Source organism: Larus michahellis, chromosome Z, assembly GCF_964199755.1.
Source record: "Larus michahellis chromosome Z, bLarMic1.1, whole genome shotgun sequence".
NCBI lineage: Eukaryota > Metazoa > Chordata > Aves > Charadriiformes > Laridae > Larus > Larus michahellis.
In genome coordinates, this window is record NC_133930.1 from 19,551,178 (window position 1) to 19,563,385 (window position 12,208).

Sequence of the window (12,208 nt, forward strand, 5' to 3'; positions counted from 1 at the left end):
CTACTCTGGCTGCTGGAAGTGTTGAAGGTTTCGTGAATGCTGATGTTTGTCATTGTGTATTGGGGAGTGACAACTAAGCAAGTGGAGTGATACCCACATCCTTGTGATTTACCTCAGAGTGAAAGAGCTCACCAGGTGTTCTCTTTTATCAGTGGCTATGGCCAACACACTGGATTTCACACCCTGAGCAACATCCTGGTGCCAACAGTGTTTGTGCCCATTACATGCCCTGTGGAAGACCCCTCCAAGATAGGTTTGAAGGAGAAAATTGGCACAGAGAAGTCACTTCCAACCAGCCAGGCTACAGATCTGACATGTAGCTGTCGGTGTTTCCAACACACATGTCATTTTCAAAGGATGCAGGAGTCCTGTGTGTCTGCCCCCAAGGCAAGAGAGGCCGTGCTGCTTCCTGTGCCTGGGGAATCTTCAAAGGCAGACTGCAGAGACTTTGAGTCAGGCATCTCCTTCACGCCGAATCACATGCTTGGGTGGAACCTATTAGTCACTTGTGTCGGCTGCTCTAGCATGGGACAAAAAGTTGAGCTCAGTGGAGTACTATGTAAATATAAATATCCCACAATAGGAAAACAACAGCTTCCGTTCCTCTGTGGAAACTGTAAACAAGAAAATAAAATAGCTTCTTGAGAAACTTGCTTGATCCACCTTTGGTATTTGTTGAGCACGTGCTGTCAGTGTAACCAGTTGGATGATTTCCCTATACAGCATCCAAAACACATTTCCAGCAACAGCTGCTCTTCACTTGCTAGAGAAAGGCAGCCGTAGTCTCAGTGGACTCTGCACTGGCCGCACAAACAACCTCATAATTTTTGCTATCTTTCATTTATGATATCAATAGCCAAGAAAGAAACAGATCTATGTCTCACATGATCAGAAAAGAGTGTGAAGAAGTTAGGGCAAAATATATTTTGCCATTTATTTTAAACTACTCTACTGTCGAACAGAGTTACGCATATGTAGCAGGGTTGGTTTGTTTTTCCCAAAGCAATAGAAGTTGGAGCAGCTGCCAACAGCAGCCATGCTATTCCTTGACATATGCTTATCAGCTCCAGGAGTTCAGGAGTGATAACTACAAGGACTTTCAACCATTTGAAGTACTACAAACTTTCTGATCAAAAATCTATGTACTGGAACAGCTTCTCAACGAACTTTCCCATAAACTAAAGCAATTTGTATTGGTGACTTGTGACCTGTCAGCATTAAACCACGTAAGAGAGACAAGTAAATAACAGAGACAAGTAAATCTCCCAGGCAGTAAGAATTGTTTGAAGAAAATGACACCATCCACAACTGGCAACATAAACTGTTACTGAGGTGATGGGCAAAGCTGTGTTCAGGTATGTGCATCCATCCTATACAGATTGTAGCTCTAACCCCTGGGAGGTGATGCACTCCTTACAACTGAAATATTACAATTGCTGCGGGCACAGGCTTTGATTTATGTATGTGCTTATATATTCCTGTTCTGGATTTGTGTTTCATAAAAAAGAAAGATTTTGGGGTTTTTTTTAAAGGAAGTTAAAACTGTAAAGCAGAAGGCGAGTACGTCTAGGTTTCTTGGCAAAGTACTGCCTTCTGCTCACAGCTGCCAGCCTGAGAATTTCCCAGCAGGGTGGAAGTGGGGAATCCCTGAAACCAGAGCAGAGCTCCGCTACCCAACAACCCCTGAGAGCACCTCCTTCTGCAGCTGCACTCATCAAGATGCAAGTGAGGACTTCTCCCTGACAGCTGAAGCAGCGCAGAGAGGCTAGGCAGAGTGAAGGTTCTTGCCTTCATCTGTGACACAGCCTGGTATGACAAGAAAGAGGCTGTTGAATGACCAAGGTCTGCCAGGCACAGTGTGTGCTGCTGCTGAGCTGGACATCAGAGGAACAAGCAGCTGCTTCCTGAGCTGTAGCATCACTGAGGGGCATTATGAACCCACCATTGTAGAAACCTTCAGGCACTCCGGGGGAGCAATGAAATGGAAATGGGTATAATGTGTTTTGAAGTGTATCTTATGGGTTCATTATAGAGTAGGCGACAACACGGATCAGTGGTGAACGACCATTACCACCTTGTTGGCTCTTGAGCAGCACACACAGAAGTACTGGGCTCCTGAGGGCAGATCCCATACTCAGAACCAAGGACCACCAAAGAGACATCTCAGAATCCCACAAGTTAGCACAATAGGAAAGACTAAATGAAACTAAGCCCCACAGCCACCAGCAAGTTGATTTAGGGAAGGAAAATTGTCAACTCATCTCACTGGTGGTTATACTGCAGCATTCCTAGCAGCATATAGGACCTGGGATGGACAATACAGATTGACTAAGAGATGCTATGAAGTAGCAGTTGTTCTTCTACCTGATTCGTTCCACTTCTGCTTACTTCTACACCTGGTCTAATCTCAGTCCTAGAGCTGCTCTTATACAGTATTTTGTGCAGCCATGTGTAAACCAGACCAGTCCTTAAGATACTTTCATTTCTCATTTCTTTTGAGGACTAAGCTCTGGTCCATCTTTACCTGCATTAGTCAGCTCAGTGCTCAAAATCAAGACCTCTGTTGCCTTACTTATAAATACCTTTCAGTGTCTGCAGGTAACCAGATCTACCATTAATCATTAATTGTGATTACAGTCAAAACCTCAAGCAAGTTCACCCTGTTCCTTTCTGCACTTTGACCAAGACACTAGGAACAGTGCAGCTCTATTTTTAAGGCAATATTCATGCCAACAAGCTTTAACATCTGAGTTACAACCTAGGCAACTCAGCTCAGCCAGACCGGGCGATGGTTATACAAGGAAGAATTTTAGTGATCTGACCTGATGAATCCCTACAACCGCACTTCTTGACAGCCAGACACCTTTGTAAGTCAACATTCAAAATGTTCATGCCATGGGAGATTTACTTCTCCTAAATCTCCTGCCAGCTGCAGAGGGAAGCAGAAGAGAAAGCAAACTGAGCTTCTAAGTCTTGCCACCCCCTTCCAAGTACAGCTCTCTCCTCTAATGGGAACAAAACTTGTCATCTTGATTCTTGCCCTTCCCTTTCTCTGGCAGTGACGTGAACTCCCCAAGCAGCCTGGTGGATCTTACTTTGCATACTTGCATACTTACAAAGCATACTTTGCTTCCCAGAGGCACCACCCACCATGTCACCTCTGCCCTTCTGCCCTCTGCCCATGGGTCTGCTTACACATGACCTTCCCTTGTTTTTAGAAATCCCGTCTAACCCCAGGGAGCTTGTCTCTGTCCCATCCTCCTACCTTCCCCTGCCTCTCAGCATCCCCTGCTAGCAAAGCAACTTCCCTGGTGGCTTCGCATGTCTCAAACCAACTTCCTATGTGCCTCTCCGCTACGGATTCCGTTTCATTTATATGTACTTCAATAGGTACTTGTATACGAAATACAAACTTTTGATTCCTCTAATTATTTTTTATTCTCTCGAGAATTTCCTCATCAATGTGCTTTCATGCATCATACATAAAAGCTGCTATGCAAGATGAAGTTGTACAGGGTACTAGCTGGAGCAAGTCACTGTGATCGGTCACACACTATAAACTGCACGTATTTAGATTCTGATCTATTGCCTGTGTTCCTGCAGGAAGACCTGACACTCAGTACCATCCCATACCAATGCTCGATCTGCTCAGTCTTCATTTTTCCTCCACAAATTTTTAAGACACGGTGTCCCTCTCACTGTGATGCCATGCAAAGGTTTTGCAGCTAAAATCTCAGTCTGTGAACAACTTCATGCTCAAGTAGTGTTTACTAGCACGTATAAAGCATTACCACAAAAATAACTAAGCAGCAAGACTGGAAATGAGGAAACGATCACATAAAGCAAGCATTTCGCCATACAGCGTCTCCCTACAAACAGATGTGAAACTATGGATTTCACCAGTTGCAATGAAAGAACATTTTGTTCTGGGACTGCATTTGGGATATGCAAGCTCTGGCAGGAATTATTTAGCTTGAAATGAATGAAGATAAATTAATAGAGTTTCCATCGAATATGCCAGGACAATTATATTCAGCCAGTTTAAAAATATTCACAGAATGTACTTCAACATAACATCACAAGGATTGACTTGAAAAAAATGGTGCAAGCAGGACGGAGGCCTGTATGTAGCTCAGGGCACATAAGTAGATGCACTGCTGAATTTGGCACTGGAGGTAGTAACAGGCTACTGCAGCAAAAGTGGTAGCTGGCCTTCACTAATATTTTAATAAAAAGGAAAACATAAATGGTTTATGACCATTTCTGTCCTATTTCCTTTTCTTCCCAAACCAACATTTTCTGACTGTAGGAGGGCCGTGGGAAGGGGACGCAACACCAAGACCAAGTGCCGCTACTGCTGTCACACGTTTCTGCCCTCAGGATGCTGTGCCATGGTGTGGGGGCAGCTGCTCCACCGGGCCACCAGCATTTCCGACGTCTCAAGACAAAAGTTCCTCATTTCAAGTTACAGGAACAACTAAAAACCAGCAAAGTTCTGATTAACGAAAAATCAAAATCAGGTCAAACAATGCATTTGGTGTGAAGCTGGAGGGAGTGTGTATTTTTGATCGAGATTAAAAGATAATCTGACAAACTTTAGAGATTAAAAAAATCAAAGATTTTTTTATGACAAAACAGCACTAATGCATTAACATTTAGGAATTTGATATTTTAAAATCTTCTCAGCATGTGCAGTGAAATAACATAAAAACTGTTATTTAAATATAATAAATTAAATAAATTACATAAACCCAGTGCAGTCCCGTTTGAGCAAGTTCAAATCAATGCATTTTTTTTGATGCTACCTTTACGCAAGTGCTAAACACGACCAGGTATGAGCACGATGAGATGTCTCCCCTTGTCCGGCCACATGCATTATGTTAGAGGTACAACGCTGGACACAGCACATCGATCTCAGCACATATGCAACTTAAAAAATAAACATCAGAAAACCTGGAAGAATGCCGTTGCTAGCAATGGGATCCTGCTGTGTTTCTGCACCGACTGCAGTGCTTTACAGGTCTTTAAAGAAAGCACAAAAACATAAGTGTGTGGATTATAAACAAGACAATTTATTGATTTTATATATGTTTTCAAGGCACTTTTATGCTGCAGTTTAGAACTCCATTTGGTAAGAAAGGGAATCCTTCATAAAACCCCATCTTCACTAAATAAAACACACAACTTCAAGGTTAAGTGAAACAACGAAAAAATTCAAACCAGATCCTGACCATAAACTATGTATGTTCCTAGAATCACAAAAAGAATCCATAAGTACAAAATGTTTATCTTAGGGATTTTCTATATTGATTGTTATTTATGAAACACAGGATGAAATTACTTCTAGCAAGTTTTTACCATCTCAAAGCTGGAGTTCTAGCTGACCCAGTGACCCTAACTCCTCCAGAGTTGACTCCTCTCACCTATATTAAATATCTATGCAATAACAAGATAACTGTCCGCTGACAAAGATTATTCTGTATTGTCCACAGGGAAAGCTTGCATTAATGCAATCTGATTTTATTTTTTTTTTACTCAGGATTCAGGGTAGAATATTAAAGCAAAATCCATAACATAGTTACCAGTTACAATATTACCTCTGCATTTTGTATGAAACCCAGCAATCACTGACACAATACCATTTATACGGATATAAAGATCTAATTAAAACATTACATAATGTGGCAGGCATTTTGGCACAATCGTCTCACAGTAGCACCAACCAAAGGAGAAAACTGAATGCCGGCACAATTCACTGATGAATTAGGCATTTTGGCTGTTTTTATTTAAAACAAAACAAAACAAAACAAAAATCAGTGCTTTTAAAAGTTGCACCCAATGCTCAAACTATAATTCCTTAACGCCTGATCTACTTGAAATGAACAACTCTTGTGAATCAAAAGCATTTTGGAAACAGAGAAAAAAAGTTCAGCCCATTATGCTGATACCAAAAAGGCCAGCAAAAATTCTACCACCTTTTCTGTATTTTTTCCATGTACAATTCCTTGGTTGGAGCATGTGAATGCTGAAATTCAAGAATGCCTGTGCAATTGTGGAGTTCTAATTGCATTGCTGTTTTTTGATTCAATGGCTATTATGTCATGGTCTAATTTTTTACCACCACCAGCACTTCAGCAGCCCCTGTGTTCCATCTCCACGGCACACTGAGCACGGCTACTTTGGGCCCACCTGCCTTTATAACGGTACATTTAGCAAAATCTCATTAAGCCTGCATTTCACTTCCACATTTCTGTTCAGCCTGCCACAGGCTCACTGACCTTTGGTGTGGTGACAGAAGTGCTTTCAGCACTGCAATATTTCGGTACCAAACTGGAGGCCTATCGCTTGGTCTCCTGGTAGGTACTGGAGTATGACGCCTCTTTTGCTGTTGACAGGGAGGTCTCGGTGGTAGGAAAATGCGAGACAGGTTTCTTTAAGTGTCAGGGAAGTGTGGGTTTATAATTCTTTACTCCTCCTGGGAGTGAGGCCTTGGAGGAGGTGTAAAGGGATCCAGTTCCTGCTACTGGCTAGAAGGCACTGGAGGCAGGCTGTAGCAGACAGCTGGGATCTGGAGGAAGCTCCCCCCACTGGTCCTGTGTTTAGTTCCCAGACAAAGCAGCGAGCAGAGACTTAGTCTGGCTGTCCTCACGGGTGAAAATTTACCATAATTGAAATATACAAATGACAGAAACACAGCTAATCATCAACGACAAAAATAAAATAATCCAAAACAAAGTAGTGGCAAATGAACAGTACCAAGGATGTTGAGGCCCATACATCTGTTCTATAAAAGCAAAAACTGCAGTACCTGGGCTCAAACAAAAGTGGTATTCCAGTGTTAACTGAGTGCAGTGCTGAGACTGCATCCTGACACCAAGCACAGTGTTTTACACAGAAGCTAACTGGAAGCTGTAACAATAAAAAAGTACAAAAATAGATGAGAAGTTCAGTGGTTAGTAAGTTAGTGGTTAGTTTATTCCCTTGAAGTCAGTACATTCTCGGAAGTCAACAAGAATTTTGCTGCTGTCCACAGCTGAAGGAAGATTGGACCTTAAACAGAGACTGTACATCACTATTGAGCTAGGATTTCCAAAACTACAAAAATATCCCCTTCGCAGAGAAATTATTGCACATTTTACCACCAGAGTGAAATTAGAGTAGGTAGTACTTGTCATAGTGTGTAAGGCATGCGTGTTCAGTATTTTGGGAGATGAAGGGTAAATTGTGAAACTTGAGACGGTGATATGTACTTCCTCATAGGATTCTTCCTGTCAGTAGCTCCACAATACATGATAGTATGCAGCAAGAGGACTCGATTCTACTGTCATCTGCTTGAATGCCCAGACTCCAGAGAGAGTTGTGCTGGCTTCACCAGAGGCAGAATTTAGGCCTTTGTCAGGAGCAGGGAATTTTGATATGCACTTCAGACATAACCTAAGCCTAAAGATAGTTCAGCAGACAGGCTGACTGGCAGACACACAGTTTTTGCCATGTGGATTAGAGGTCATGGATGCATTTTACCAGTCTGCAGACATTAAAGGCTACGTTCAGCTTCAAATGAGGGAAAAACAGAAGAACAAAGAACATCTCAGAGTATTTTACCAGAATCCTTATATACCGTCACTGCTGTACTATTATTGGTGAGTTTAATTCTAGATTTTCAGTTCAGTGACCCGGATGAACACCTGTCAAAATAATCACAGCTTTGTTTCTTTAGTACTGGCCTCTGAATAGCCTTTGGGTCAAAATGACATTACTGAGATTAGGACCTTGGCAATTACTCATAGAAACAGTTGAAAGTTCTTCAAATAAAAGTGGTGTGTCAAGAAAGAATACAAGACCTTTATAGCAAACTTCATTCTTCAAAAAAAAGTAATTATATTAAAAAATACATAATCCATGACAGACCATTCTATTTTACTCCTGTCACAGGCAATAAAAAATATTGCATACACAGGGTGCACTCAAAATCTACGGGGCCAAATTCTGCACCGAATTACATTGGAATTTTGCTGAAGTATCAACTGTAAATCTTATTTTATGGCCACCGTGATCAGTAAGATTTTTATTATTATTATTATTTCACAGGTATTCGGCTTTCGTCTAACAAACAGTGCATCATTTGACCTATAATAAATAAGTGTAAAAACAAATTATATGTCAACAATGTATACTCTCTTTTCCATACTACATCAATTAGCATGACTAAAAATGGCCATAACTACACCCAGTACTGATTGCGCTTCAAAGTTGGGTTTGTTTTTCGACAATATTGGATCATTTCAGGATCAAGGTTTAACCAGCTTTTCTGCAGAGACCGTTCTACAGTCGGAGAAATCATTGCAGGAAGCAGCTGTTCATGTCTTACTGTCATGAATGTCGAGGCCGTACTTCTCTCAACCCCCTTCAGGAGAGGAGTCACTGTAACACTGGGTACAGTCAAGCTCCGTTCCAGACATCGGTCTGGATTGCTTAGGACTGCATCCGTTTGACTTTTGGTGACCGGTTTTGTCTTCTCTTTCTTCTGACACATTAGCAAAATGCACACAGAAATAACAGCAACAATGAGTAGCATGGACACCAGGACCAGGGGGATAATGATGTACCAAGGGTTGCTGCTTTCACCTGCCTGCTGTCTGGGACTCCTGGCATTAACCTGGGTTGTGGTCTTAGTCCCCGCAAATCCACTTGTTCCCATTGCCAGATTTAGCAGTGGACCTTCCTCATGTAGATTTCCCCAGTGATTCCGCCCTGGCCACAAGGCTGGTCCAGTCTTCTGTGGTGCTGCTGTAGGCTCTTCATTCTGAGAGGAGCCTGGTGGCTCATCCTTTGAGGTAGTGTGAATCTTTAAAGTGGTCATGCTGGTTACGGAAGGCACTTCGGTTGTAAAACCCTGCACAAGCGGAGGACTGTACGGCACAATGGAATACTGAAAATAGCCGACAGCAGGCTGCACAGCATCTGCCCTGAGTATAAACGTGAATGAGTCATTTAGTAGATCAATGCCCGTCATATTGGTGTCTATGTCTAGAAGAACAATACCACTATCAATGTCAGCCTGGGTGAACGTCTGAACATCTTCGAACGCTGAATCATTCACGAACCTCTTCTTTACAATCCTTCCATGAGATGGGGGCACTATCACTTCAAATCTAGGATTACTATTTGTCAAATTAGCTAGCTCAGAAGCATCCAGGTCGCTGCTTCTGAATTTATAAGCCGCTTGATTTGAAATCTGCATGTCAGGTACAACTTGCACTAAAGGCTTCACTGTGATGTTCAGCACTTGTCCTGTTAGATTGCTTTCTGCTGTGAAGAGCATAAACTCCAGTTCTTCTTTGGACACAGTGAGATTTGTCAGGTGGTAAGACAGCCTTCCTGAGTACAAATCTGCCTGTTCAAATTTAGTAACCTGCTCATTTCCAATCATCAGGTGCCCGTATTTGAGTGGCTGAGTTATTTCATATGTGATATTAGTGCTTTTTCCATTTGTGACAGCTGAAAGCTGCACGTTAGTAATAGTGACAGATGTCTGGCCCTGTGGAAGTGCAACATTGGTAAGGTTGACAAGGACAAGAGCGATTGGTATGACCTCAAGACTGAATAGTTTGTATAAAGGGCGATGTTTACCATCTGTCACGCTGAAATAAAACACTCCAGAAGATGAACTTCCATCCTGTACAAACCAAACTTTACCACTGTCGACATCAGCTTGTGTGAAATCCTTTATAGAGACACTAAGATTGTTTTTCATTGCTAAGTAACCATTATTGGGGTTGCTAACAATGGTGTATTTCAGCTCGGCTGGGGTGTTATCTAGGTCCTCAACTTTCAGATTCTCTGACCCCAGCACTGACACATCTCCCTGCAGGACTTTCAAGTGCAGCCTTTTAGTCTTCAATTCTGGAGCTTGGTCATTCACTGGAACAACAGTGATATTAAACATCTCCTCTAAAACTTCGGTATGGGGCTTTGTTGCAGACTTGCTCTTTAGGTTTAACCAAACAGCAAAAGTGAAATTGTCATTAAGTGATTCAGAATTATCATGTATGTACAAAATTCCAAATTTGTTCAGTATGTATTGGGAGAAGTTAGGTTTTTCTTTGGAAACATTTCTTTCTCCGACAACAATCATGCCATGTTGGGGTAAAGATACAACTTGATACCAGACCTCATACATGAAGCGCTCTACCTCAGGTAGCTTAATCAATAGATTTGAAGCATCTAAATTTGTTTTATTGATTAATATTCTACCTCCTTCCTGGACTACAGCACCTAGCAAAAAGGAAAAGAGAGTCTTAGAAATTGACTATTATACAGTTGCAATGTTTCAGAAATTAGATAGCAAATACTGATGATGCTTAGAAAAATTTCTCCTTCATGGTGTCCTTGATTTCCATATGTCATGGCTAAACATATATTACCATTATTTTTAAAATACAGTCACATGTAAGAGATAAGATTTTCCACTGATGCATACATTAAGATTAAAGAAATATCAATATCTCAAAGCTTCTGACAGTGCTTTCACCTACCATTACAGCAAAATGGAGAATATCCACTACAGCAGTACGAAGGCTCAAACATAGGTAGTTACTCTAATTTTTGAAAGATGCAGTGATGCAGTTTTCCAAACTACTATCTAAACTAAACTCTGTGACAAAAGTATTCTGGTCATTTGCTACTGAAGAGGAAGTAGCCTTTGTTTTCTGACATCTGTTCACTGGTACCCTAACAGATCCAACACAATTTGGAGCCCAAACAGGCCAACATCTTTACCTGTATTTGCCAGAAGACGACTGTTCCGATCATGCCTGGTAATTTCATATGAAATGACAATATGGAACACCTGGAGGTCCAGAGCTGATGGTGGAGAGGAGACAGTAAATGTAAAGAAATCTTCTGCATTCCAGACAGCTGACTCAGCATGTAAGTGCTCATACATGATCACACCTTCATCCACCTGTTTAGGGTAAAGAAAAGCCATAGGTATGAAAGGAGAATAATTTTAAATACAGAAGTGTAAGGAAAGAAAAAAATAATATCTTAAGAACATTGTTCAAGAGAGGCCTTTGTACCTTAGTCCACACACAGCGTATATGTAACTTACACTGAGATTATCTCGGATTTCCTTACTCTTCAGATGGACTCAGTGTTGCCAGACAAGCTTACTTGAATGTAGGTGAAATGTTACTGGGCATGAATAGTTAGTAAAGGCCTTAGGTGAGGAACAGAGATATAAAACATTGAGAAGCTTATCTCAAACTAGCAATGGCAATGGTGAACAGGAGCTCAGCTGGACTGTATCTTTAGTGAATTGGAGTATCGTATGATACCCTATGTCTAGGGTTTTTTCTTTATAAGGATACCAGCAGGGTTGGACTCACTGTCCTGAAAATGCGTATGAAAGACTGAAGACTTTGATGCAGATATTTCACGGTGAATAGCAAAAAAAACTTGGTAAGAGACTACAGAAACAAGAAGGAGGTGCAAGGACCATTGAAATAAACTCTCGTTTATAACCAAAGAGCTGATGGGATTACTTAGTGGAAAATTTCTACGTGACAGCAAGATGGGGATTCCCAAGAGAGAGGAAGGAACCTGGCTTGTCCTATACCTGCCCTCACTGACCTTGAAGATCATCATAATCAAGACAATCCTATCAGTCCCACTGTGAGGATTTACGCATCAAAGTACCGCAAGACACTGCAGTAAATCTTCAGAGAAAAACATATTTATACAAGATACAACCATTTAACTCTTTAGGCCCCAATGAAAAAGGCAGTATTTTCAGACTAGGATTCTCGTCAGTTGGAACTACACCTGAACTTTAAGATCGATACCATAATACATTGAAACTGTAATGGGATCCCTAATAACTGCAAGACTAGAACACTTACTAAATCTCATCCAGTAGATTCGGCATCTGGTCTTGATAATTCATTCACTGACCTGAAGAGAAGACAGCTATACCTATTAAATCCTTGGCAACTTCCCAGACAACTAGTGACTTGGCTTGCATGTGCAAGTTCATAATTGCCAGAGAGATCCCTGTTTGAGATGCTGCTGGTTCTGAGTTTACTGTTTGTAACATACTCTACACAGCTTGCAAAGACCCTGAAGGAACTCATTAACACATGTTCCCATCACGTATGCTTGAAAGGTGCAAAAAAAGAAAATAAAAAACACCTACTGCTATCATGGATGA

At 41.4% G+C, this 12,208-nt stretch overlaps 1 protein-coding gene across 1 annotated transcript in view; it reads right to left on the reverse strand.

Moving 5' to 3' along the window:
- Positions 1 to 5,057: 5,057 nt before the first annotated feature.
- Positions 5,058 to 12,208, reverse strand: part of LOC141736400 (chondroitin sulfate proteoglycan 4-like) — a 41,236-nt gene continuing 34,085 nt past the window's right edge. Inside the window, exons 9-10 of the mRNA XM_074570502.1 lie at positions 10,780 to 10,963; positions 5,058 to 10,275 (exon numbers count right to left, since the gene is read on the reverse strand). Of these exons, the coding sequence (XP_074426603.1) occupies positions 8,222 to 10,275; positions 10,780 to 10,963 (2,238 nt within the window). The 3' untranslated portion in view covers positions 5,058 to 8,221. The remainder of the gene's footprint in view (positions 10,276 to 10,779; positions 10,964 to 12,208) is intronic.